Source organism: Centrocercus urophasianus, unplaced genomic scaffold, assembly GCF_019232065.1.
Source record: "Centrocercus urophasianus isolate 14NV4802_14NV808 unplaced genomic scaffold, USGS_Curo_1.0 seq_37, whole genome shotgun sequence".
NCBI lineage: Eukaryota > Metazoa > Chordata > Aves > Galliformes > Phasianidae > Centrocercus > Centrocercus urophasianus.
In genome coordinates, this window is record NW_024884944.1 from 4465399 (window position 1) to 4492380 (window position 26982).

The 26982-nt window shown below is 49.3% G+C and overlaps 1 protein-coding gene across 4 annotated transcripts in view; it reads right to left on the reverse strand.

Moving 5' to 3' along the window:
• ZBTB16 (zinc finger and BTB domain containing 16) overlaps window positions 1-26982 on the reverse strand; it is a 71956-nt gene that overhangs the window by 25636 nt on the left and 19338 nt on the right. For all 4 annotated transcript variants that reach the window (XM_042831964.1, XM_042831962.1, XM_042831963.1 and 1 more), the window contains 2 exons: window positions 11393-11490; window positions 435-521 (listed from right to left, as the gene is read on the reverse strand). In XM_042831964.1, the coding sequence (XP_042687898.1) occupies window positions 435-521; window positions 11393-11490 (185 nt within the window). The remainder of the gene's footprint in view (window positions 1-434; window positions 522-11392; window positions 11491-26982) is intronic.

Sequence of the window (26982 nt, forward strand, 5' to 3'; positions counted from 1 at the left end):
GTCCCGCTAGCAAAAGTTTAAACCATTTTAAAACCATCTTAAAACCATTCCCCCCAGCAAAAGTTTCGTTCCCCAAGAAACAAACAAACCCCACTGGGGTGAAACCAGCATCACAACCACATCGAGAGCAAAGCACCGCACTCCCCAGCAACTGCATCACTGCACGACTGCAGAAAGTCAGCCTAACTCTGAGCATCCCTGAAGGGAACGGCAGCAAGGGTCACTGCTTAGCTTGGACAAGATCAAGCAGGGTGGTGGGACACAGGATCCCTCCATTGGACATAAGGGCTCATTGGGGGAGAAGTAACAGAGCTGGGAGAGGGATCTCTTAGAAAGCTTGGCTGCTCGGGGCAGAGGCAGCAGGCACAGTGCTTCCTTCTGTGCTGTTTGTTTGGAGGAGTTGGGCAAAAAAAAAAAAGGAAAAGTCAACATACCAGTGTGTGTCTGCCTGTGTGTCTCCAGGGCATCTTCTTTTGAGAATTGCGCACCGCACTGATCACAGACAAATGCTTTGGCACCCGCTGGAAAGACAAAGGGGAAAAGGAGCATTATTCAGAGAGCACGCACAGCGGAGAGCTACAGCACACAGCAAGGTGGGAAATCACAGTGCAAAGAGCACTGCAGAAGGGATGGGGTGGGCACAGACAGGCATCCCCGGCACTGAAGCCATGTATGGGGACAGGGCTTGGATGGAGCAACTCAACAGCAAGCATCCAAAATCAAAGCTCCTAACCAGGATCTGATAGGAGAATGTATCCATTCCTGGAGAGAAAGGTTCTCACGGAACCAACGCAAGCAAACATGAAAGCGATATGAAGAGGACTCCTCTAGGAACGCATGCATTTTTAAAGCCATTCACTTCATAAAAAGCAGAATTTATTGGATAGAGGGATGTGTATTTTATAGTCCACAAACAGCAGCAAGAAGCAGCCGCCCTCCTCTGTCCCATTGCTCCGTGAGTTCCACATCACAGCACAGTGCACAGATGTACCACTGACGTTGCACAGCTCTTTCACTGCGAGGTGTTGCTTGCCAAGAAGAAATTAAATATTTGTTTTCAAAAAATCATTAAACATCAATGAGTTTCATTAGAGTGGCAACTGATCTAACTTTAATTGGTTTCCTGCCCCTTCCTATTGTAGCGTCGTCACCAGTATCAGAGGATGGGAGGAAAGCGAAGGCAGAACCATCTGATAAGCAACGCGGCAGAAACAACACCATTCAGTGAGAAGCACAGACACTCCTTTGCCTGTGAGAGAGATGTGGTGTTTGGGGGAATTCTTAGAAAATCACTATCAACATGTGCCGCGTGCGGCGGGTCAGAGGTGCCGGTGAGAACAAGGAAAAAAAACAGGATGTCTAACAGCAGATAAGTCACTTCCAGATAAAACCAGATTAACAATGCACACTATCTCCAGTGCATACGTTGCCAGGACAAAGCTGTGAATGAGGCTGTGAGATCGTGAAGCTCGATTCTGCTGCTGTAGGGACCCATCCGTGGAGCAGAGCGCGGAGGGGCAGCTCAGAGGACAGGGGCACACAGAGCTGCTCCCCACGCCCGCATCCACGCTCAGGAACCAACGCCGGGATGCACAGTGCAACGGAACAAAAGGAGAGACGGAGGTACCACCAAATCCATTACCACAAGAATTCCTTTGCCTTTAAATTGTCTTAGTAACGGCTGGCTCACAGGCAGAAATATTTGGCAGCAGCGAAATTAAAAGTGATAAATTTTCTCGCCAAGCTTTGATCGATAATAGAGGTCTCATCTGTTAATCAATAAGACAGTCTGCCTGTTTACTGTGCATATGTTGTTCTCTGCTGCCTTCCCTATGATGTCAAGTTTGCATTCAAAACAACTCAAGTGTGCATAAACCACATGGCTGCTTGCAAAAAAATAAATAGGAAAGTGCATTTTGGTGACATCACGGCAAGGCTGCAGCCCTGCTCCCATGTGCTGGGGGACACAGGGATGTGGGGACACAGCCCCATGCCAGCTGCCCCCTCCCTTTGCCCAAGGACGGCTTTAATAACGAGCTGGGCTCTATTACCGGCATAATTAGAGAGGTCACTGCTGTTCAGGAGCTTGCTCGGGATGTTTTGTTCCTGGAGCAGTGACCCAAAAGGCCAGCAGGGCCATGCCATGGTTTCTGTGTTGGGTTGGGTGGTTGTTTTTTTTTTCTTCGTAATTTCATTTCTCCCCAGAAGCACACACTGCATGCCATACCCAGGGCTGAACAGGGGGCACGGGGCATTGTCCACATGGGGACAACAAAACCTCATCCAGCGAATGGTAAATGATGGGCACTCAGCACCCAAACCATCCTGCTGAGCCAAAGCAGGCACAGAGCATGGCGAGCATCTCGATGAAGTGCAGAGGGGCAGCTCCCAGACCAGCTGCAGGGACAGGCACTGGGAGTACAGGACTGGGGCAGCCTCCCTGGGCACCCATGGGACCCTGATCAATAGGGCAGCGCCGCCCTCCCCTCCCCATCAGCCTCCAGCACGGCTGATGTACAGCAGGCAGTTGCCAAGGCGATGCCTCTCCATCTCCACTTTGAGCTCTCCGAGACCCACTGCTGCGAAGCGCAATCCACGAGGTTACATCAACCTGATGGAGCAACAAGTTGGCCCCGTGTCAAGCAGATGAACCATGCAGGGCCAGGACCCCGTGAGCATCACCACCACCACAGCAGGGCCACGGTGGGGACAGCACGGAGCTGCAGCCCCCAGCATCGACGCAGTCCTCAGCTCCAACACGGCCCCCAGCTTCAACACAGTGCCATCCTACGCAGAGGGGAAGGTGGGCATGAGTGCAGGGTGCAGGAGGGGGGATGCGGGAAGGCACAGGGACTGCTGAACAGCTCAGAGAAAAGCAAAGCACGAGGCGCCCGCCAGCAGCTGACCGGGGGGCGGGGAGGGCAGGGGGACAGCAAAATTCCTTGAGATTTTAAAATAAACAGGGTGAATGTTCTGATGAGATATGCACGCTGGGTTACATAAGGAAGTACAGAGTGTACCAAAACAGCATACCCAAAAAAAGCATAAGCTGTCAGAACAATGAGTACAGACACGGGGCATTTTACAACAGGCTATGCTGTACAGTTTTATTTACAGTACCTCTTATCAGTCAGGGAACAGCACGCTGCCTGCCAATTTCCAAAGGCCAGGACTGTGTGTTCTTTCACTCAAGTAGATGTGTACTCCAGGCAGGGAATTTTTTTTTAATCAACAAAACAAAAACTGATCTGGAGCCAGAATTCCTGTAATGTACACACACTCGGAGGAGAGGGGGGAGGAGAGAGTACGGCGATTGAATATGTAAATAGTTCAAGGTTAATTTTACTATGTGAGTCACCAGGAAAAATGTCATCCAACATCTGAGCTTATTATAACAGGGCTTAGAAAAAAACAGTTAGATGTTTATTAGAGGGAGCATGACATATTTGAAAGCAGTACATCAAGAGGCTGTGTCAGGGCTTTTTTTTTTTTTTTTTCTCCCCTCTTTTTTTTTTCTTTACTCTTTTCTTCTTTTAAATAACACCCGTAAAAACTATTAGCCCAGTAAAATGTAAATAGAAGTTTTGGGAGGGTATTTTTAGCGAGCGGCTTCTATTGCCTACAGTACATAGATATCTTCAGATGATCTTCCCAAGGGGATGGGACTTAACGTGCTGCCAAGTATCAGCTGTGTTTTGGAGCATGCCTTGTAATTGGCACACAAGCCTCCACCGAACATTTATATCTGTACGAGCAAATTTATAGCTCCTGCCTAATAAAGGTCCTCGCGGCAGCAGGCTGGCAAAAACACGCCGAGAAGCGGCTCGCTCAGCGCCCGGCACGCAGCGGGATGGGGTCAGCACGTGCTTTTTGTGCTTTTTGGCCCTTTTCTTCCTCGCTGGACAGGTTTTTCCTCCCTGCGGGGCTAAGGCTGCTCGTGCCGTGACATGGGGATGAATGATGCTTGTTTTAATGACACGGCGTGAGCGATGCGCTCGGCTTCTCGGAAATTAGATCCCAGAAATGGCCAGCTTGAACATCGCCCCCGAGCGGGATGGATGCGGTGCCTGGGGCTCCCAGCTCAGAGTTTCACCCCCAGTTACTACCTACTGGGCAGCCATAGATGCAGCGCTGCCATTCGATCCCTTTTCCACATCTTTTTCCCCCAAAAGTCCCAGGCTGCACAGCTGCTCTAGCACTAGGATCAAGCGGCATCCTTTGGCCATGCCGAGCCCACTGGCACCCACTGTGCCCAAGCTGCACCCAGTCACTGCACATCTGGACCCACAGACACCATCCCACTATTTTAACCCACCTAAAAGAAACAACAGCTTCTTTCAGACTCCCCCAGGCATCTACTCTGTGAAACGTGGAAACAATTGATCAACTTTTCCCATGGAATACAGCAAACTACAAGCTTTAGTGCCAGACCGCACCTCCTGCAAAGCATCCTGCATCTCAACAGCTCATCCTGGCATGGGGGTACCCTGAAATGGCTCCAACCTGTAAGGAAAAGGCTCTGTGGATCTGAAAACAGAGCTTTCCTATTTTTAGTCCCTATCGGCCTTAATAATACTTCCCAACGCCCATTCAGCTTAATTACTTTATTGAGGACAAGGAGTAGGCTCTCTAGGTTTAATGCTTGTGATGTTAGGAAGTAGTAAAATGTTCTAACTGGTTAAAAATGACACTCGTCCGCTTGCCTTTGGTGTTCCCAAGACCGTAATTGCAGCACAGGCAGCAGGTCTGAAGCTGCTGGGCTGCTCCAAAGCTTTGATTTTCACCTCCTGCACCTCCTGTAATTGAGGTGTTGCGTTACAACAAGTGCAGTGGTGGTCTTTCCAGAGTTAGGATAAAAATGAATAGATGGGGACAGACAGATCCTGTGAGGGTCACAGAGGTGGCAGTGGGGACACCTTTGCAAGGTGCTTTGCTACCTCCACAAACCTGCAAACCTGCTCTCCTCCGACAGTAGATGAGCCATGCCTCATTAACCTTCCCAACTAATTTTACAATTTACTAAACCACTGTTTTCCCGCGCCCATTTAACCATCCCTGACTGTGATAAACTTTTATGGGGCTGGTGGCCAGGAGAAAGCTGAAAGGAGGCTGAGGCAATAAGGAGAAGAGGTACTTAAAAATATAAATGGTAACTCATGGGCCTCGAAAAAACAGAAGGAAAAAGAATCAGAATCATAAGATGGGTTAGAAGGGACCCTAAAGATCATGGAACCATAGAATTTACAATGGGTTGGGTTGGAAGAGACCTTAAAGATCATGGAACCATAGAATTTAGAATGGGTTGGGTTGGAAGAGACCTTAAAGATCATGGAAACGTAGAATTTAGAATGGATTGGAAGGAACCTTAAAGAGCACAGAACCATAGAACATAGAATAGGTTGTATTGGAAGGGCCCTTAAAGACCATAGAACCATAGAATTGTAGAATGAGTTGGGTTGGAAGGGACCTTAAGGAGCACAGAACCACAGATGGTTGGAAGGGACTTCAAAGACCATGCAGCTCCAACCTCTGACATTGACTGGTTGCCACCCAGGGCCCCAGCCATGGCAAAGAGCAGCCAGCAGGACCAGGGCCATCATGGGATGTCTGCTTCTAGCCCCATGCTCTGCCCAGCCTTCCAACAGCCTCACTCGAAAAGCACAACGCAGTCAAAGGATGGGCACAAAAGGCTCAACCCACACAAATGTATCGCTGCTATTTTGAGGCAGAAAACAGGAAAAGCAGTATTTGCCCGTGCTGCATCTCAAGGAGGGTCCTAAGGCAGGGCTCCATGCCAGCAGAACACCCAGACCCTGCATAACTGCAACACCAAAGCGACAGCCCTGTGATACAGCACTGACTCCAGTCCCCGCCCTCAAGCACAAGGGATTAATAAAAATTTGGGATTATATATTATTAAAACGCTGTAATCGGCAAGAAGGTGGAGAGAGGGAAAAATATGGATTAAAAAAAGTGCCAAGTAAATTTATGCACTGTCGTCGCTTTACTACCCTAATTAATTCAGTAATTTCAAAAACAATTTTATTTATGTTCCATTTACCACATCAAAAGTGCAAAGGAAAAAAAAAAAAACAACCAACCCACAGTGATGCTAAAATAATACCTCAAGGCATCTATTTTTAATCAGTAAAAAAAAAAATAAAGAAAGAAAGAAAAAAATCCGAGCCCTGGTTTCTATACAATCTCTCTTGGGCAGACCACCAACTCTAAGAGAGAGAAAACAGCCGAGCCCTCTGTGAGTGCCTTCCTGGCTGCCGAAAACAGAGCTTGTCAAAAAAAAACAAATCCATAATGGCCTGAGGCTCCTCTCCAATCTATTTTCTGCTCAGCTGGTTTTAAATGAAGTTATTATGAGTCATTAAAACACCCGCAAGCCTGTGGAAGTCAGCCAATTACAATTTTAAATTTAGCCTGTTCTCTACCCCATTCTCTTGTTTTCTTCTTTTGCTCACATAAAGCTGCTTTTTATTATTATTATTATTGTTATTATTATTATTGTTATTATTTCCCTTTCCCCTATTTCACCCAAGTGGAATAGACAGTAAAATCTCCAGTACTTTCCACTAAAAGTATAAAAGAAATCTAAGAAGGGCCGAAAATATCAAGCTGCAAACCAGGTTTGGATTTAGAGAGACGTGAAAGGGTTTTCTTTTCATCCTTTTCTCTAAACTGCCATAAAAATGCGATAATTGAATATCAAAATAATATAAAAAAATGGAAGGTGTGGGTTTTATAGAAGGTAAAGGCTTCTGAACCGAGTGTGAACCTCAGCCCCAAAGGATGAGCTCATCCTCAGTGCTATCAGGGCATTCTACACTGGCAGCTTCATGGGGAAATGGCAGACAGCAGCGCCAGGTAGCAGAGGAGGAAGGTGTAAACCCAAGCATTTCTCACGTGTTCCTTCCAGCTTGTCAGCAAAGAGCAACCAAAGGCACCCAAGTGGTGCCCTAACGGGGTGCCCTAACGGGATGCTCAGTGCAACCCTTCCTCTGCAGCTGCCTTCAAGCTGCAGGGCAGTGGGTCTGCAACCCAAAGAGCAGGGCACGAGTGATGCTCAAGGGGAAGCCTGCCAGCAGGGGATGAACCGGGGCTGGGCTCTGGGGTTTGGGCTCATTTTGGCACCCATGCTGTTGGCTTGGCCGGGTGGCAGTGGTTGCACCACGCCGGGCAGGGGGACGGGGTGAAGGCTGTCCCTTGCTGGGGACTTTGCCCACTGCTGTGCCACATCACCTGACATGGGAAGACACCCGGCAGCACCTCCCTCACACACCACCCAAAAAAATGGGGATGGGGTGGATGCACCAAAGGTGGGGAGAGCATCCACCAGCATCACCATGCCAATTTCATCTGCTGATTGGAGTGCTGCTCGGGGACACAGGGAGAATTAATGGGGAGAAGGGGTATTTTCAGGTTAAAAAAAAAATAACAATAATTTCAGCTTAGCAACAATAAAAAAGGTTATTACATAATTTCCACTTTTCCTCCACCCTTAAAGTAATGTTCTATCTGACAGCCTCCTCTCAGAGGGGAAAAAATGACAAATCCAATCCAAAATTCAACAGCCTGTGTTCTGTTCAGAAAGCACACAGTGTACTATACAGCCCATAAAACTCCAAACAGCCTCCAGACACTTCTGCAATCGTCCTCCATCAAAACACTTTGTCTTGCATACAAAAATAAGATACAGTGCTGAACGGAATACGAAATCAGCCCATTACAGTACAGGGAGGCTGCTACTTAGCAACAAGGGGGCTTTAAAGCCGCGATGCTCTACAGGAAACAAAATCTGTCAAGCCTGTTGGGCAAATGATAAACATTAGCAGTATTAAAAAACACAAAAGCCATGTAAATGGATTGTGAGCGACGCGGGGAGGGCCGGGCGCCGCGGCGATGGGGCAGGGGATGGCTCCCAGCCATGGGGAGAGGTCCCAGCCCGACCCCCCCCGGGGGCTCCGGCACGGTGCCCTGCATTGAACTTCCATAACTTTCCCATCTAGCATGCACGACGAGGAACCTGGAAGGCGACGGGCTGCGCCGCGATGATCACATATATTTAGAGGTATTAATGTAGACAGATGTGCGTAAGATTTATTTGCTACAGAGAGCACTATGCTGTAATGGGTCCTGGCATCGCGCTCCGCATAATGCGGCGCAGAACACCTTAAATAACAAAGAGCAGCCAAAAAGCGGGGAGAGAGGAGAAGCGGTGACGGGTGAAAAATAAATATATTTCATCAGGTAAGGGGGGAAAAAATAAGCTGGCTCTGAATCAGCAGCCGGGTCTAGGAACGGAGCCAAAACAGGAGCTAAAAAGCAAACCATATTCTTCTGGTCTCAGCTCAGACTCCCGAGGCAGAAAGGATTGGGGGGTTGGGAAGGGGAGGGGGGAGAAATGTATTTTTCATCAGCCAGTGTATAATTTATAAACAGCATTAAACAGTTTTTGTTTTCTTTCTTCCTCTCTCCTGTGTGTGCGGGTTGGCCGGCAGTCAAGCCTGCATTAATTTCTGCTGTGGGTACAGTGTGTTCTTGGATGCACATCTGCGGATGATCATAAACGCAGGAATGCTGGCAGAACATCCAGACCTGCCGGCAGGCCGCTGACATCACTCGGGGACCGAACGCGGGACGGCGGCCAGGCGGGGAGGGGGGGGCCGGGAAAAATCCCCGCTGAGCCTCAGCGCTTCCCTTCCTGCTCCCTTCCACCGAACAATGCTGGGCACGGAGGGAGGAGCGCGGCGAGGGGCTATCGCCTCCATCTCTGATCAAACATCTTCAGCGGGAGATAACCAGCGAGGAAGGAAAGTTGATGTTCATCAGAGACGTGCAGCGGGCAATGAGGCTGCAGTGCCAGAGCTTGGCAGGATCAGCACCCTCAGGTGCCCCCCGTGGGATCGCAGCAGGGTCGGGGCCGCATCCTGCTCCCAGCACCTCGCAGCTCCCGGCGCTGCTCCTCCATCCCCCCGCAGCCCCCGGGCAGTGCAGGTGCTGCAGGAGGGCACAGCACTGCCCGTGCGTTGCAGTAGCCTCACACATGGCCTTGCCCACATTTGTCCCCATTTGCAGTCTGGGTAGTTACAGCATCCATCTCCATCACAGCAGAGATTTCAGACCAGAAGCAAAGGCAAAGCAAGCAGCAGGGAAGGAGTAAATCCCCAAATCCCCCCACCTCTCCCTGGCAGTGAGTTTTTTTCTGTCCTCCTCTTAATGCAATCTTTAAAGTTTTTGCAAACACATCCCAGTTAGGAGCAGGCAGTGATAATGCAGCCACGCCACGCATGCACCAACACTTTGCACTTCATTAAGAGTAAACCTATATTGAAATGTAAACATTTGGCAGAGTATTTATCACGCACCTGAAAGCTGCTGAGATAAGAGTGCCAAATAATCCCCGCGTCACAGCGCGCACCACAAAACCCCCATAGGGCTGGCTTGGACATTTATAAAGATGGGAATTATTACATTTACTCATGTTGGATTCATTTATCCATCCTCTCCTCACCAGAAACCAAATGGATTTCCATGAGACACGCAGCCCCACAAGCTCAGAGCACAAGGACAACACAGATGTAAGGATGGCACTGGCCCCTTCCCACCCCCTCTCCCTGCAGGACCACCCTGCTTCCCTCTCCTTTACCCTGGGGCACAGGGTAAGGCATGGGCTTAAGTGGGAGAGTGCTCAACAGCCATAAGAATAAAACATGCAATAGTCCATTTGGGCTCCTGCAGTTTCTGCCTTTCTGTGCTGGAGCATTTCAACTCAGGAAGAAGGCCGTTGCTTCTTCAGACCCACTATGGGAAGAGTTTGGTCAAAAAGACAAAATAGGACCAATGAGATGACTGGGGACGTATGCAGCTCTTTGAGAACCAAAGCTCCGTGGCACCTGTGATGCCCACGACCCCATGCCAGGGGATGAGGTCTGTCTGCAGTGCAGGGGCAATGGGGACGTGCTCCCTAATCTGCCCATTAGCTGCAGAGCACCTTTATCATCAAGTTTGTCCCCCAAACGCTTGCTTAGGTAAGTTTGAAATGCAAACTGCAATTAAAAATGATATTCACTGCCTTCAATCTTTAGAGCGGGGCACCAGCGCTGGGGGGGGGGGGGGGGGGGTGGGGAAGGGGGGACACTCATCTCCTTTGGGGCATGCTCCCAATTCAATCATCAGCTTGTGTATAAGGCAAAGCTGACCGGGAAAACAAGCCGACCCCTCAGAGCCGAGCTCCATCCCGGCCGGGGGGAGGCGAGGGGAGAGGTGCAAAGGTCTCCTGCTTTAATAAATAACAGCGCTGGAATCCGCCGCGGCTGTTTTCGAGCGCTGGGAGAGCTCGCCCTGCCCGCTGCCCCCACCCCTCCCTAACCCTTGCCAGATTAGAGAAAAAATTAATCCTGTGCGATGACAAACTTGGCTCGGCGCGCACTGTACATACTGTACCCACACGGCTGGCAGCCGGCCAGGGACGGGACGAGAGCCAAAGCGGCGGTAACAAACACGAGCCGCGCACGCCAGCGCTGCGGGAGGGGGGGACGTCCGTGCCCTGCAGCCCCGGGGCGACGCTGCCGGCCCTGAGCCCCCCCCCCCACTCCGGCTCCTGTGCCCCATGCAGAATGGGATTTTGCTTTGTAAAGCGACCGAACTCAGGATCTCTGCCACCAACTTGAAGCACGCTCCCCAGCATCATCCCTCTGGGAGACCCCAGTGCGCGGCGCTGCTCCCCTTGGAGCATCCCACCACATCTCTGCTAACGAACCCAGAGGCCACCTGCATTTTTTTTTTTAGTTTTAATTAAATAAAACCCTTAGCCGTACATGGGGCTGCATGCCCAACAGGAACATCAGGCTAAATTGACTTGCAGAAGCCTCCTCACCAGCGCAGCGCTCCAGCCTTCCTATATCTATTTAATTAAAGGGCCTGCATAATTTGAACCCGATAGTTAGATTCATTAGACAGAGAATACCTAATTCTGCAACAGTTTTGCTAATGAAGCCACGCCGGGTATCTGTACGTGAGGATCAGCGTGCACTGCCCAGCACACGGGAGCAAAGACACTGCCTGAGCCCTCTGGCAGCAGCACAGAGCACTGAGCACTGCATGGAGTTTGTTATTGCAGGCTGCTCAGCATGGAAAATATTTCCCAAATTACAGAATTGAAAACGAACTTTAAAAACAAGGTGAAAAAAAAAAACCAAAAAACAAAACAAACCCAAAACAAAACACCAAGAAGTCCCATCTCAAGGGATGGGTGCTGGACGTTTGCCATTTTTGCTGCTGCAAAGGGGACGAGGCCACCTTTGGGTGCAATGCATGCATCAGGAACTCGCAGTAAGTGGACACTGAGCACATCCCTGCCAGCACCCCAAACCCGACCCACCTGAGTGTGCCAGTAAGTGCATTCGCAGCCGCAAGCTGTCCAGAAACCGCTTCCCACACAACTCGCATCCGTACGTCTTCATACCGCTGTGCAGCTTCCTAGGGGAAAACACAGACAGGTCAGTGCTGCTGGGAGCCTGGGGAGAGGGCAGGGTGCAAGGGGAGACGGTATTCCAAATGTGAACCCGGAGAACTTCCAAAATATTTAATGAAATCTACACATTTTATGCAGGCGTGCAGCCAGGAGCCAGCGGAAATGGGTTCAAGTTTTAAAAAGGTCCTGATGGGAGGTTTTACGTCAGCTGTTGTCCAGAGAAGCTGTGGGCACTCCGTCCCTGCAACTGCTCAAGGCCAGGCTACCTGAAGGGGTTGCACACAGCCCATGGCACGGGTTGGGGCCAGGGGAGCTGTAAGGTCCCTTCCAACCCAACCATTCTACGATTATATGATCTTCAAGGACCTTCCCAAGTCAACTATTCTATGGTTCTATCCCCTTTAAGGACCTTCCCACCCCACAATTCTATGGTTATATGCTCTTTAAGGACCTTCCCAACCCAGCCCATTCTACTATTGTATGGTCCTATAATCTTCAAGGCCCCTTCCAATCCAAACCATTCTACAATTCCATAGTTCCATGATCTTTAAGGGCCTTTCCAACCCAAGCCATGCTGTGTAAGATCCTACATTTCTCAGCACTGAATGTGGGATTTGTGTTCGTATCCACCAGCCATTCCTGATGTCTACATACAGTATCTTCTGGTAAACTCCTTCCTATGTGTTGTGCCCTTTAAGACAAAGCAGTGTAACTCTAAGAGGTTGCCTGGACACATCTGTTATCAAATCTCAATTCCTACCCAGATGCAGCCTGTTACAATCACAACACAAAAAATTAACCATCAGCCAGCCAATGGGAAATGTGCCCCTCACCATGTCTTGGTGTATAAAACAACACCTGCCTCTGCCAAATTGCACAACCAGAACTGCAACCCACAAGACCTTGTGCCCCACATTGCAAGGAGGTGCACACCATTGATAAGCTCAGGCTTTTGCAAACAAGTGCAGCTTTGCAACTGACAGAAGCATTAAAAAATACCATCCCCAAGTAACAAATGCTTCAAGCCAAGTTTGTTGGCTTTTGCCTAAGGGACACACCTCATCTAACACAAACTTTTCATACTGGTGGCAGGGTTCGTGAGAGCAGCAGCACATGCAACATTTCAAAATCAGATTCCATAAACAGAGAAGCATTTGTGTGCGTTGGAGAAGTACCACACCAAACAGCTACACGCCAACCTCTGATCGAATCCACCATTTATCACTGCTTTGCAACAAGACAAGTATATTTTTATTGTGCTGTTGCCAACCACAAAACAGAAATGGTCTTGTATGGGTCTGGATGGTGAATATTGGACCCAGCCCAGCTCCGAGCAGTGTCCGTTGTGCACAGCTTTGTCCTCACCTACGTGCCCAATGGTCTGGGCGTCAGGATAGCACCCATGGTCAAAGGCATTGATGAAAGAATTGGCGTGGAGTTTCTCCCCCTCTCCTTGTTTTTCGCCTGCTCAAAGAACTCAATCACTGCATTTGCACGTGGAATGAAACTCCTTTGCATTTCTCAATGCAAAATGATTGCGTCTAAATATTTGTCAACATTACAGATGCTTAATCTGTTAAGAAGACCAAAAGAAATTAAATATCTTAAAGCGCCACTCTTGGAGAGAGGTTTTTTTTTTTTTTTTTTTTTTTTTTTAGTATCTAATCAGCACAATGGCATTAAATCATCTTAGAAATTAATGAAAACCGTGTCACTAAAGTGCCCTGAGATGTGCTTCCCAAGCTTGCACCAGGAAGGAAAGCCCACGACTTGCTTCGAGACAACAGAGCAGTGCAGTGCATTCTGCAAGAAAGTCACCTCCCATCGTGTCACAGATGGCACCTTCAGGTCGTGTGCAAGGCAGCCAGCCCCACAACTGCCCAGTAATGAGGAGACCCAAGGATGCTGAACTGCAGCATTGGGAATGCTGGGCTACAGAGAGACACCCAGCACTGAGCAGAAACTCCCAAAGAAAGAGAAGGCAGTGAAAAGCTGTAGAGCAAGTTTGTTTCAACCCTCAACTTTTCTGCAGAATATAATTATTAATCAAGCTTGTCCTGAATTCACTGTGTCATAGCAAAGGATTAAGAGTCATGCACGAATTCAGGCCAAGGCAGTTTAGAATCCAAAGGATTTATCTGCCTTGCAAAAATAAATAAAACACAAGCCTCCCGACAGACTTCTACTGCCAAGAAGTCAGCTAAATAAGTGACAATCTTCTAATTTTGCATTTTTAATTATGGACATGCCTGTCACACTTCCGCGGTTCAGGCTGAGCTGAGTTCTGCACCTATAGGTTCAAACCCTTTTGCTGGGGAGAGCACAGCCAAAGTTGCAGCGCTCACCTCTCTGGGGCTAGAAAGCGTTCTCAGTGAATTAAAATAGAGTTGGTTAATTAGCTCAAGTAAAACTTTGGTGGTTTTTAAGGGAGCCTTAAGAAATGCATAGCTCTGGTTTGGATTTTTTTTTAATTCTTTTCAAGCTATCTTGAGAACAACAAACACTTAGCTTTGAGAAATAAAGTATTATATCTAACGAGACCGACTGCATCCAAGCAAGTCTTTTTCATTGAGGGCGGTGAGGCGCTGGCACAGGTTGCCCAGACAGGCGGTGGTGCCCCGTCCCTGCAGACAGCCAAGGTCAGGCTGGACGGGGCTGTGAGCACTGCTGAGCTGTGGGTGTCCCTGTGCGCTGCAGGGAGCGGCACCAGGCAGCCCTTGAGGGTCCCCTCCAAATCAAACCACTCTCCAATTCTGTTTCAAGGATACAACGGCCATTTTCTACTGCTGCTTTTCTATGGGTGTCACTCTGTAAGTGAAGACAAACTCTTGCCAGACCTCAGTGACCACATCTCCCCCAGCCCTGTGCTGTCCCCTCAACCCCCCACCACAGTCTCTGTTTGTCCTTAAGGGCCAATGCCAGCATGGAGACACAGGCAATGTTTTCTGCTGAGCACTGCCAGAGAGCTCCTTATCTTCAATGCACACAAAAGCAAAAACAAAACGGAAAAACAACCCAACAAATCACCAACCAACAAGAAGAGCCATCAAACTTTTTAGTTTTTAGCCAACAGAAATATTATCTTCTTTTTTTTTGGAACAAAATGTCGAGATGGGAAGAGCTGAACGTGCGCTGTGCCAAAATGCAGTGGGACCCACTTTGGAGGCGGCCATGCTCAGAGCAGGTCTGGAGGTGAGGGGGTATGGGATGAGCAGGGAGGGACACCAGGGATGCTCATGGGACAGGAGTGATGCTCAGAGACCCCCATAGCGTTGCTCCTCCTCCATGAAGGCACCAATGGGCACCACATGGATCCCCACTGCGCGCTGCGCCCATCCTCACCCATCTCACCATAACGCAGACAACAATGCCCAGTGCAAAACTCGACAAGCACTCATAAATTTATAAGACTTCCTTCCCACCTCTTCCAGCAAAAGCAGCAAAACAGAGAAAAACAGCGGGGCTGGGTGCCACGGCCAACAAAAGAGCCCATTAATCTCACGGGTGCCGCAGCTCCTGGAAATCTGCATCTGCCATCAAACTTGGGCGCTGATTTTTCCAGTCGTTACATAACCTGCTTATTGTTTTAAAGCGCTCAAGTTCTCGCCGAGTAATTTATTTTCAATATCTTTATCAACAAATTTCAGTGGGAACAAAAGTTTTTCATTTGGCGGCTGCTTATAGGACGATCTTATCGCTCGCAATCTTATACAGGCTCTTTCAACAAGGTCTTAAAGCGCTTTATCTGCCGGGTTCCTGGTAGCAAAATATGATTGAAATGTTCTATTTATGCTCACTGGATTAAGGAGATGTTGCAAAACTGCACAAAAAAAAACCTGGCAGATGTAAGCAAGGTATTACAGCTGCTCAGGCTGTTAAGATCTGAGGGGAAAGATCAATATGTGTTTGTGCCGTTTTACTGAAGTTGTGCCTTAAAAAGGGGGGGGGGGGGAAGTATATTGAAGTACACCACTGAGAAGCGATGCCCAAACTTAAGTACAAAAAGATAAACTCCACTTTATTATTGATGCTGAAATTTTATTCCGTGCGCTCCCAAGCATATTAACCAGGAGGATGCTCACGGGAACGAGAGCAATGACAATTGGGAAAAGCTCCTTTTCTCTTTTTTTTCCCTTTAATAGAAAAGAAGCCCAGCACCTCCGGAACACCTGCCCTCACCGGGTGATATTTCAAAGCTATTTTTCTAAGATAGTTTTCTCTTTAATTACTGTTAGGATAAATAGCGGAAGCTGCAGTTTCCAGGTGAGGAGGTGATGCTGGATGATGCAGGGGATGGATGGCAGGAGGCTGTGGGGCTGCCCCACGTGCAGCCGCGTGCCAAGGGGCAGCGGGACCCCCCCTGGGGGAGCACAGCCGGACAAAAGCTGGGATGCAGGCAGGCCCCTCACAAGCTGCAGGCAATTAAAAAGGCCCGTAAATGCCCCGCAAAAAGCACTTCAAAGGGACAGTAATTCCAGGCTCGGCCAGTCGAGACCGCGCGGTGTAAAAATTATGAGGTTTCCCCACGGGGTGCATTGTGTGAAAAGGATGGGGCTGGTGGCAAAGGGGACGTGGGGCAGCCTGCGTCCCCACCCCACCATGGCACCGCTACACAAAACCCATCCCCTTCCATTTCGCTTTAATACGCTTCCCTTCCCCAGCAGCCCCCCTCGGCCTCCCCAAAACACAGCCCCCCTCCCCACAGAACCCAACGCAGGGAAAGCTCCCCCCTCACCCTGCAGCCCCTTCCTCTCAGAGCGACATGCATGAATTTGGGACATTTGATTACTTTTAAGTATATATTTTTTCCCTCAAATAGACTGAATACAATGGTTAGGAAATTTGACAGAAAACTATTCTGAGCCATTTATTGCCTTAATACGCACCTTTGTCCAACAGGCAGTTTTGACAAGAGCGATAAATTCCAAATTTATGTCAACAGAGCATATGTTGAACACCTCATTTCTGAGCTAAAGCGGCATGCTGCCCCATAAATCACAGTTCTGTTTGAAATGAAAGTAGATTACAGGCCTGTGTTATTGAGCAGTTAGAGCTATAGTCATATAAATCAGAACTTTTAACTCTAGGCGATCCGTTGTGCAATTAACTAAAGGGTACTTTGTCATTTCAGGGCTTGTGCACAGACTTGGCAGGACGCACGGCTACCGGGGAAAGGCAGGGAAGAAGGGGGAAAAAAAAAGCCTCACTGGCAAGGAAAGGCTGCAGCAGCATGGAGTTTTGCTAAATACCTGTTGAATGGAGAGCAAAGCTGCAGCCCCAGCCCCATGAGCTCGCTGACATGCAGCCAGGGCTCCCAGGGTCACCTCCAGGATGGAAATAGACACACACATCCATCGGCACAAACAGCCCCGGCGCGGGGCTCTGCGGAGCGCCAGGAAACGCTGCTGGAGCCCAGCTAATAAATAAAGGCGAGGTGACACACACAGCAAGGTTAAGCGCTTGCTTCCCACTCTGCAGGGCGCACAGCCTTGCCCCGACCCGCTGTCAGCAGAGCAGCCCCAGCAGCTGCTTGTCCCCTCTGATATTTGTGCGCGGAGCTTTCCGTCACACCTGACTCTCCATGGGGAAAAACAGCGTAGCACGGGGGCAAAGCCCTTCACTTTGGGTCTCCTCGATTCTAGGGCTGCGCCCAGAGACTTCCCCAGTAAAACCCCTGGCCCAGGATTGATTGCTCCAGCAACCTTGCCAGCGTCCCTCTGCAATGAAAAGCTGCATCAGTTTCCTCCATCTCGGCCGCTGCAGAGGTCAGCTGGCAACAATAACTTCTCAGCAATAAACACTGCGCCAGGCGCACGCGCTCTGGAGGAGCAGGTTGGCTGTTGTGCCTTGTGCTGGGCAGAGAAAGTAGAAAATGAGAAAAAAACAAGGAGATGGCAGCATGCGGTAGCTTCTCCCCATAGATGTCCCAGGGCTGAGCAAAACAGATGTGATGCTATGCGTAAAGCCACTGATGGGGCCGCCAGCTCACTGAAAATCACATGGACTCTACGAAATCATGGAATCACAAAGGTTGGAAAAGACCTCTAAGATCACCCAGTCCAACCATCCACCAATAACATCACTAAACCGTGTCCCTCAGGGCCACATCTCCATGGCTTCTGAGCACCTCCAGGGATGGTGACCCCACCATCTCCTTGGGCAGCCTGTGCCAACGATCGCTCTTTCAGAGAAGAAGTTTTCCCTAATATCCCACCTGAGCCTCCCCTGGTGCAACTCGGTGCTGTTCCCTCTCATCTTACTGCTGCAAACACAACAGGGAGATCAGGATGCATCAGTGACATCTCAGAGACCTACTGCATTAAAAGCAAAGTAAAAACACACATTAACACAACGTTAAGAGTCTTGCACTGACTCGAAAGAGAGAAAGCACAGAAAGAAATCCACCCTTCTGCATTTCACAGATGCTCCTTATGCTTCGTCTGTGCAACAGTCAGAAATCCCAGTGCTGTGCCCAAAGCACTGAACCTCAGCACCTCATGCATTTCCCTGGTGCTCAGTGCACGTGTCCGGACTGGAGCACGGCAGCAGCATCTCACAGCCCTGTGCACGGCGCTGTGAGAGGCGGAGGAGCTGCTGCAATTGCGCGTGAGAGCTGGAAGGTTACCACCCCTGTAAGTAGCAGCACTATAAAAAGATTCAGACACTAAGTATTTCCTTTCCTATAAAATATTCATTGCCGTATGTGAGAGCCAAGCAGCAGAAACCTCAAGCATTTCTAACTTTGTACTGCAGTAATAACAGAGTTTTATAGGAACCTTCTGATTTTATTTATATCAGGCTATAAATACGTTGTTCCATCAGATGCGGAACCGTCGGCTGCTGTGTTCCCTTCCTGCTGCAAACAACGCACATAAAGCGCAAGGCGGACGGCACAGGACCGGCGTGGCTCAGCATCCCAAATGAAATCCGGTTAAATAACTCGGAAGAAAAAAAACAAACCAGCAATTCCATAACAGGTTCACTCGCATTCCTTCGTGCTCCTCGCCGAGAGCGCCAGCAATATCTCTGTGGGGTGAGCTCACTTATCCTAATAACACCAATCACCTGTCAGCGCGCACGCAGCCGAGCTCACAGCGTGCCAGATGTGCCTCCTGGCCCCAAATTCCCCCTTTGCTTCTCAGCACCAATCCTGCCCCACCAGCACCGTGCCCACCCCACGGCTCCATTGCATCCCTGAGAGCACTGGGCGATGGCTTTGGTGCAGGAGACCATCAGGGGACGCTCTTTTTTTTCACCTGCACCCCTCTCGCCCCAGCAAATCAATATGAAAATCAATTAATCTGCTGATATATTTTATCAGGATCCATGCGGCGATGCCACATCTCATTTACAGCAGGGACCTCGTGGAGAACCAAGGTCACCAGGTGGATCGCAGGCAACAAAACCCACATTCTATATTGGCTGCAAATAGAAAAGGGAATGAAATTGGGAGCAGAGATAAGGAAGGAGCCCGGGGATGCAACGATAACCGCATGGGGAGAGCGTGGTGCCAGCTTGACTCACCAAGCTTGCCTAAATAGAAAGCAATCTGTGAGGGATGGGGGCACGCACCCATGGGCAGCAGTGATGCAGAAGTGGAGGCAGCAGCCAATGGCTGCTTACAGCTGGTGATAAGGAGAAAGCAAGTGCATGCACCTCAGATCAGAGTGTTACATCTGCAGCTCAGCTCAATGACATCCAACCGCGTGCCGGCTGGAGCCGATGGCACCGCTGCAGTGCTGCCAGGGCCCTCATCTCCAAACAGACCAGATTAAAATAGCAGAAAGAGCTATTAAGGGCGTAAGGAAAGGGGGGAAGGGAGCAGAGCCCTTCCTCTTGGTTTAACAGATTTAAAAAGCAGAAAAAAAAAAAAGTTGCCCTCAAACCGCCATTGCACTTCTAAATAAAACCTCATGGGAGCGGGAAATAAAGATTTTACTATTTCTAAATTAATAAAGAAGGAAATAAGGGGGGGGCAGAGGAGAGAGCTATCAATACAGGGCACTAAAACCCAGTGCCCGTGTGATATTTGTGATGAAGAAACTCATCATTGCAGCTTCAAGAGGACGCTGACCTCATCACACCAACACACTGACACTTCCTCTTGTGTCTAAAGAAGTTGAGAAACAGATCCCTCCTGCTTTGCCTCATCTTACATGAAAAAAAACACAACCCAACAAACCAAACAATGCTCAAAGCGTGCTGTCTGCCTTTCTTTTTTTAAATCCCACATGTGCTAAAGTGCTGTGGAAGGGAAGGGATCGTCCCAGCACGCTGTGCGCCCAAGTCAGCACATGCAGCAGCACCTTTATCCACCCTGCTGCCTCCTGGGGACTTCCAGTCCTATGAACCCACACCGGAGGACAAAGGAAAACAGGCAACATAGCAGAGGACTAAAGAGATTTCATTTATCTTCTTGTGTGTTCTGGAATGACGCTTTGGATGTGACTCCTGCATGTCACCAAGGGCACGAAAGTTACAAGTGGTTGAAGCAGCCCTACTGCTTAACAGGGCAATGCCACCAGCAGGGAGGCAGTTAGTGGGCATGGTGGGGCTGGAAGAGGTGTTTTCCAACCTCAATGATTGGATGATCTCCATTGTACCACTCTGACAGCACCTCAGAGCAACGCCAAAACATTAGAAAAGGCACCCAAGTCTCCATCCAACTGCTAAAGGATTTTGAAATTGGAGATCAACCCCATTTTGAGCTCTCAGTACTTTTCCATGCTCGCGTTAGCTGCACTTGGCACTTGGCAATATTCACCTTGAAAATCCAATACCTCCCTCCCTGCTCTTGGGTTTTACAAACTGATGGAATAACACCAACCCCTGCGCCAAGCACTGCCACGGGGATCCATCCCCAGCCCAACCACTGCCCACGGCTGTTGCAGCAAAGCCCTGGACTGTGGGCATAAAGCAATTCCTGGGCACCAGCAGGCTGAGCGTGCGAGCACCGATGGGTTAATGCATCCTGATTCACAGAGCCCTGCTTAGAATAGCCAACGCTAATTTGGCAGTCCAAAACCATCGTCCATATTCTTCGGGCATCCAGTGACACTGATGTATTGAAAAATAAAAGAATAGTGTTTGCTTGCATGGGTTACACTGACCCTGCAGCGCTGCGCTTGGCATAACACTTGTTTTGACTCGTAAGTTGAGCAAACATGACATGGATGTCAGAGATGTCAAAGAGAGAACCAGAGGAACTTATTTTTAAAAATACAGAATTTCAACAACAACAACAAAAAAGCAAAGTGACCTTAAAGCCGAATACATCTGCTGCAGCAACGGAGTGATTATTCACATGTTTTGATTCCTAATTCAGAAATAATAAGTGGTTCATGGGTTCCAAGTTTAAAAATATATTCATCATCTGGTCTCCCTAGCAGCATGGATCCCATTGGAGCAGCCTGCAAGTTGTGAAGTGCTAGGTTTGTCCTTCCACTGCTTTCAACCAGGAGTGCTGGAACATGGGGACATGCTAAGCAAGGCTGTTCCAAGCACTGCTGTGCCTTGGGACCAGGCTGCTGGGCAAGCTCTGGACTTCTGGAGACAGAGGCTGGAAGCCCAGCTTGTACGTGAAGCCTGCAAGTACTTCAGGTTTTGGCAAAGCAGCCAGGAGAGCGCAGGGCTCCTTAAATAAGAGCCCCGCAGCTTCTAACTGCCCAGATGTCCCACTTCAGCGGCAGAAGGTAATGGTTCTGGCAGGACTTCAGATGCTTAGTGCCATTAATTATACACAAGAGCTTGTCCTGCTTGTGTGATGCACACAGACTGGTCCCGGGCTGCCCACAGGCACAAGGCTGACACCCCCCATCTGATGCTGAAGGGACCCCGTGGGATCCATCCAGCCACGGCAGCACCATCCCAGTGCCTGGGGGTGAGATGGCCCAACTCCACAGCGAGCCAGAAACAGGATGGAAAGAGAGAGTGAAGAAAACAAGAGGATGCTGAGCATGGCTGAAACAAAGGGGAGACTTCACCAAGAATGGAATGTGAGGGGCGGGGGGTGTTTTTTATGGTTCCATTCCCCATGCAGATGGTGCAGCCACCAGACCCAACCCACAGGGACACGGCTGGCAGTGTGTCAGCACCAGGAGTACCCCACTTCTCACCCCATCAGCTCACAGCAGCGCTCCTGTCCCCCTCCCCACTGCCAGCTCCTCTGGGGTCAGTCGTGCTGGATGAAATAAATCCATCACAAGCTCAGCTGCTCCGGCACGACAGGGAAACGTGCATTTCCCAGCAGCTCGCTTCATTGCAAAGATGCTGATGTCCTCCCACCCCAAGCCACCATCCATCCCCAATGCATCCCATGTCATTGTTTTCTGCCCCCTGCTCCCCTCCCTTGGCAGCAGCCAGGCTGCTACCTTCACACATTCACTACAGACACACAGAAATTACAGGGAAGCGCGTTCTTTCAAACGCATGGCCCAGATCCTGGGGATTTTTATAAGGTAATCAAATATGCAATAGATTCAACAAACTAATTTCAAGAACACACCTGGGGTCCTCTGATAATGTCAGTTGTGTCTATACAGCGCAAGGATTAAAATTTCATAGAGTCATGATTTCATCAGTCACTAAACTACAAAGGATTAATTAACAGCAAGGGAAGAGCTCACGGGTTGAAAATACAGTCTTAAGGAAAATATCTATCTCTGCTCTCCAGATGTCAGCACATATACGAAGAAAGCACTTTGATGAAAACACTTTGTTATTATTAGGGACTCCAAAACATTCTTTTTTTTTTTTTTTTTGCAGCTAGAAGGAAAGATGCCGAAATTTCATTCCTTCAGAACACTCTTCAGCCCCCCCCCCCCCACCTCTCACCCAAGCACTCGTGGGTGCACGTCCAGTCTCACCCCCATAGGGTCTTCTGGCAAAAATGTCTTCTGCAAATAAGCAGACCTCTCCATTTATACACAGGGGTGCTTCACAGGTGCAGGGGCCAATGCGTAACACTCAAGTCCATGGAAAACCACCCGAAGCACAGAGGCTAAACTTCTAAAACAAACACATCCCCTCAGCCTCTCAGCACCCAGCACAGCAATTGCTGAAGTTTTTGCACCAGCAGATAGCAGCAGGTTCCCTCCCTCCCCCCTTCCCTAGGAAGATGAATTAGCAAGCTGTCAGCAAAGGACAGCCAAAGCAGTTGTGTTTCTGTAAAGGGGCAGTGGAAGTGTCTTTGATTAATGAAACCTTAATACTTGGCTGTTACACAGCCTTTCTTCAGACAGTCCCGAAGAGATAGATACCTTCAGACAGACTTAAAACACAGAGACCTGCAAGGCTTCCCCAGAAAGGCTCCTCTCAGCCGCAGTTCGGTTTTGCTGGGGAATGAATTAATTTTTTCTTCCCTATCCTTTTGTGGCGTGCCTTCAAACAAGAGGAGGGAGGTGAAACCACAATTCCTGCCAGAAGGAGGGCTGGCAGCATCCCTCTGCAGAGCCCTCACTGGTCCCAGCGCTGGGCATGGGGGAGGAAACCCAAAGCTTTCAGTGCTCTTGCTTGTGTTCCTCTTGCCCCACTGAGACCCCCGTTTTCCAGCAGATCAGTGATGTAGAAGTTGAAGTGGGGAATGCTGCCCTTTGTACCCATGCAAGAAAGCCCCACAGCCCAACCACAACACATTGAACTTAGTTTCCACATCTGCTTAAGGAATCTGGGCTGGAAATACTCTGTCCGCACAGACCAACAGAAGCAGGATCGCAAATTGTTCCAAAATGCCACAAAACCAGAACCACAATTCCCAGTCGTTCCTTAAATAATCAGAGCAAAGCTGATCCATGATGCAACCAGAGTTACTCCCTTCCAAAAAAGAGCCAGAGCTCATACTTCAGTGAGAAACAAGTAGACAAGGAGAGGGTCTGCTGACCTTGCCTGACAGGTCTGGAGAAGCCCTGTGCTGGAGCAGGAAGACAAAGAGCAACAGAGGGTACACTGGGGTACAGGCAGCCCCATGGGACAGCACAGCCCCCTGCTGCCCTACCCACTGCTGCCTTCACCTGACTCCCTTTCATCACCTCACAAGTTCGAAAGGCTGACAAAGAACTAATTACGTCCAATTAGAAGCCAGGCGATGAGCTAGTAAATTAATGCTCCTGAACCGTGCTCAGCTGGCAAGAACCTGAACTGCCTGGAGAGAGGGGGGTGGCAGCAGGAGAGATCAGTGCACACTACGGGGCACCATCCTGGCTGGCATGGTGCACTGGGAGCCCACCTATGGCCAAGCACATCGTCACCCAACACAACCCCCAGACACCCAATGCCACCCCCAGTCACCCAACCCAAATCCCAGTGACTCAGCCCCAACTTCAGGCCATTCAACCAACTCCCAGCCACAACTGGGAGAAGCCAAAGCCCCACATGCAGCTTGCAGCCAGCTTTGTAACCTTAATCCTTCTGGTTTTTTTAAAGGAGATATCAGCTGTTCCCCCTGTGTGAAAGCAGAAGCTAGAAACATATTCCAACATTTTCAGGAGCAGATGCCTGGAACAGAAGTGTTGTGCAGAAATCAGTGCTTCGCCCCATCCTTCCTCTCCTCTTTAAAATGCTGAGGGTCCCCCTGGTAGCAGCCAATGAATGCTCCAAGATGGCAAAAAGGAGGATGGCCAGGAGCGCCAGGTTGGAGAGAAAACTGAGAACAACGAGCACTTTTATCAGGGCTATTTGGGCAAAATCTGCAGCCACAAACCTCACGTTTCTCCAAACAAGTTCCCGAGGTGGAGAGAAACAAAATGCTTATTATCAGCGTTTCATAAGCGTGATTTCTGAAAATATTTTTCCTACGGCCAAAAAAAAAAGAAAAAAGAGAAAAAAAAAGAGGCGCGTGCGGCGCGGGAGAGAAAGGCGCATTGTTGGTGCAGGGCAGCGGCCGTGACTGACAGCAGGAATGAATGGGAAGGCGAATGCTTGGAACGAGTCCATCAGAAAGTCCATCTGATAGCGAAACTCTCCTAAGTAAAACACACTTTTTGGGTAATGCTATCGAATCCGGAGGTGTCAGAATAGCTCGTAGAAACCAACTCCCGGAGGAGCTGTCAATATCCCGTGGCACACGGTGGTCTCTGTATCTCATTCATAATGTTTGATTTGGCCCCGGTTCCGAAACCACAAAAACATCTGTACAGAAGGAAGCGAGCGATGCAGTGAAATCATGCTGGAAACTTTTAGCATATTTCGAGTAATCTCATGGAGGAACAATGCGGGCAGATGTCACTCACTGGAAGAACACCGAGGTCGGCGGCTCACGCCAGGGCTGTGCAGATGGGGATGGGGACAGCAAAGAGGGGGACAAGAACAAGTCGGTGCTTCTTCCTTTTATCCCCACTTTTTTGGTGAACCTGGAGGAACCTCCTCAGCGCATCCTGGCATCAGTTCTACCCCTGCTACTCCAACACCCACAGAATCGCCTTCGGCTCAGCGTAATGAGTTTTACTTAGCTGAAAAGATGTTCCTCTTAAAAATAAACAGATATCTTCCACGTTCGCCAAGAGATGACACAGCTCTCTGCAGCCAAGAGCACACGGTGTGCTCTGCCGGGACGGCACCGCTGCCCTTGTGCTCTGTGACCTCTCGGAAGAGGCTTTCTCACCATTAATTAATTTATGAACGGTTTCACCCCCCTCCCCAACATGCACAACAGGTTCCATGCAAATTCTGGAGCTTTTAAATTATACTGTTAATGAAAGCAAATAAAGGCAGTTAAAAGGCAATTTGCTCAATTGGTGTTAATATTTAAGCACAGCATGTGTAAAAACGAGACGGCAGAATTCGGTTTTTCCTGCAGAAAACTTTTTAGTCCCAGTTTTCCTCCAGGAAGGATGAAATGCACCCGGGGCGCTCCGTACGCCGCTCGCTTTTGCTTTCGCAGCCCCTCAGCATCAGGTAATGAGGCTTTTTATTAAGTAGATTTTTCACATTAGGCTCATCCGTTCCTATCACGGTGAAATTCCAATCTATAAAACGAAATCAGCTCAATCACGGCGAGATTAGAACCTACGTCCTGGGGGCAGAGGGAACAGCACGCTGCCTCCCCCCACACCCAGCCCCAGCGCTGGGTTTGGGGTTATTAAAAGCTTCCCTGTCACCACCTGGCACGCTCGGTCCAGGTTTGGCAAGGACGCCTCCAAGCCAGATAGAATTTCCCCAAGCTCTCTATGTCTGATAGCAGTCCCCAGTCCCACTGCTCTGCCCTTTCCATGATGGGGTTTTGGGGTGCCCTCATGTCGTGCTTTGCTCCCCATGCAGCACACATCCCACTGCACGTTTTACCCTCCAATCCTGTCTCTACAAAGGAAACCAGACAGTGCCGATGCTTGCCCCTGCCACGCAGTCGCTGTGAAACACACAAGGCAGAGTGCAATACGTTTTGCTCTTAACCATGATTAAAACATCGGCACGAAGCCCTGAGCTCTGCCATTTTTACACCTTTATCTCCTCTTTGCTCCCCAAAAGGTGCACCAATGGACAGCATCCAACCGTGCACTGCCCCAAGGGCACAGAAGGGATGGGCCATCATCCTGCCCACGAGCAGCTCTACAGGTAACCAACGGGCCCAATGCCTGCTCTGTGCAGGGCAGAGGGATGCCAAAACCACGGCATTGCCCCGAGCTGGGAAACGAGAAAACACTGCCAGAGGGCTTAAGAGAAACCACAGGGTGATCCAGCACGAAAACAAGGCACAAAACCCACAGTCCTTCTTATTTCCCTTTGTAAAACACAGGGAAAGCAGAGGGGTTTGTGTTGTACAACACAAAGGCAGGCAGCTAACAAAAATGCTCACGTTTCTGGAGCGCAGCAATAAACAACAAAGTGCGGCGAGCATTTGCCTATTAATTAAGCCCGACTCCTGGAAACACCCCGCTCTCGAGTTATGACGCTTTCGCATAAATTCACTTTCAAAACAGGCGCTGCCAGTGAATAAGAACTTGATTTCTAATGGTTGGAAATATTTTGTACACTCTGCTGCTCCCTCTGTACCCCTTTGTCGGGGCCAAGGTCTCCGAGCTAAAGCGTGTACCAAAAGACCATCTGTAGCTACCGTCTTTACAGAGAAGTTTAAATAGAAGGATGAATGAACACAGGAATTAATGAATGATAAAGCCGTATGGTCTCAGTCAGCCTCCTACGCTTGTATGTGGTATTCAAACCCTCCCAGCCTTCTGCCACAAAGAGAGGTTTCTAAGCTACAAAAAAAAGAGAGGGAAGAAAAAAAAAAAAAGGGGGTATGTGTGCGTGCAGATTTTTAAAAACAAACCCAGCAACTTGCTTCAAAGTTCCCACAAGGTTTTCCTGCCTGGATTTGTGGAAAAAAAAAAATAAAAAAGCACATGTTGATCCAAAGGGGAGAAAAAAAGCGGGTGTTGCAAAAAATAAAGGAAACACCGAAAAACAAACACCCTTTGGTATCAAAAGGAGCCCAAAACATGGGGTTTGTAGGTGCCCCTGCATGCTGTGGATGTAGCAGCCCTGGGGGAAGCTGGGCAAGCTGC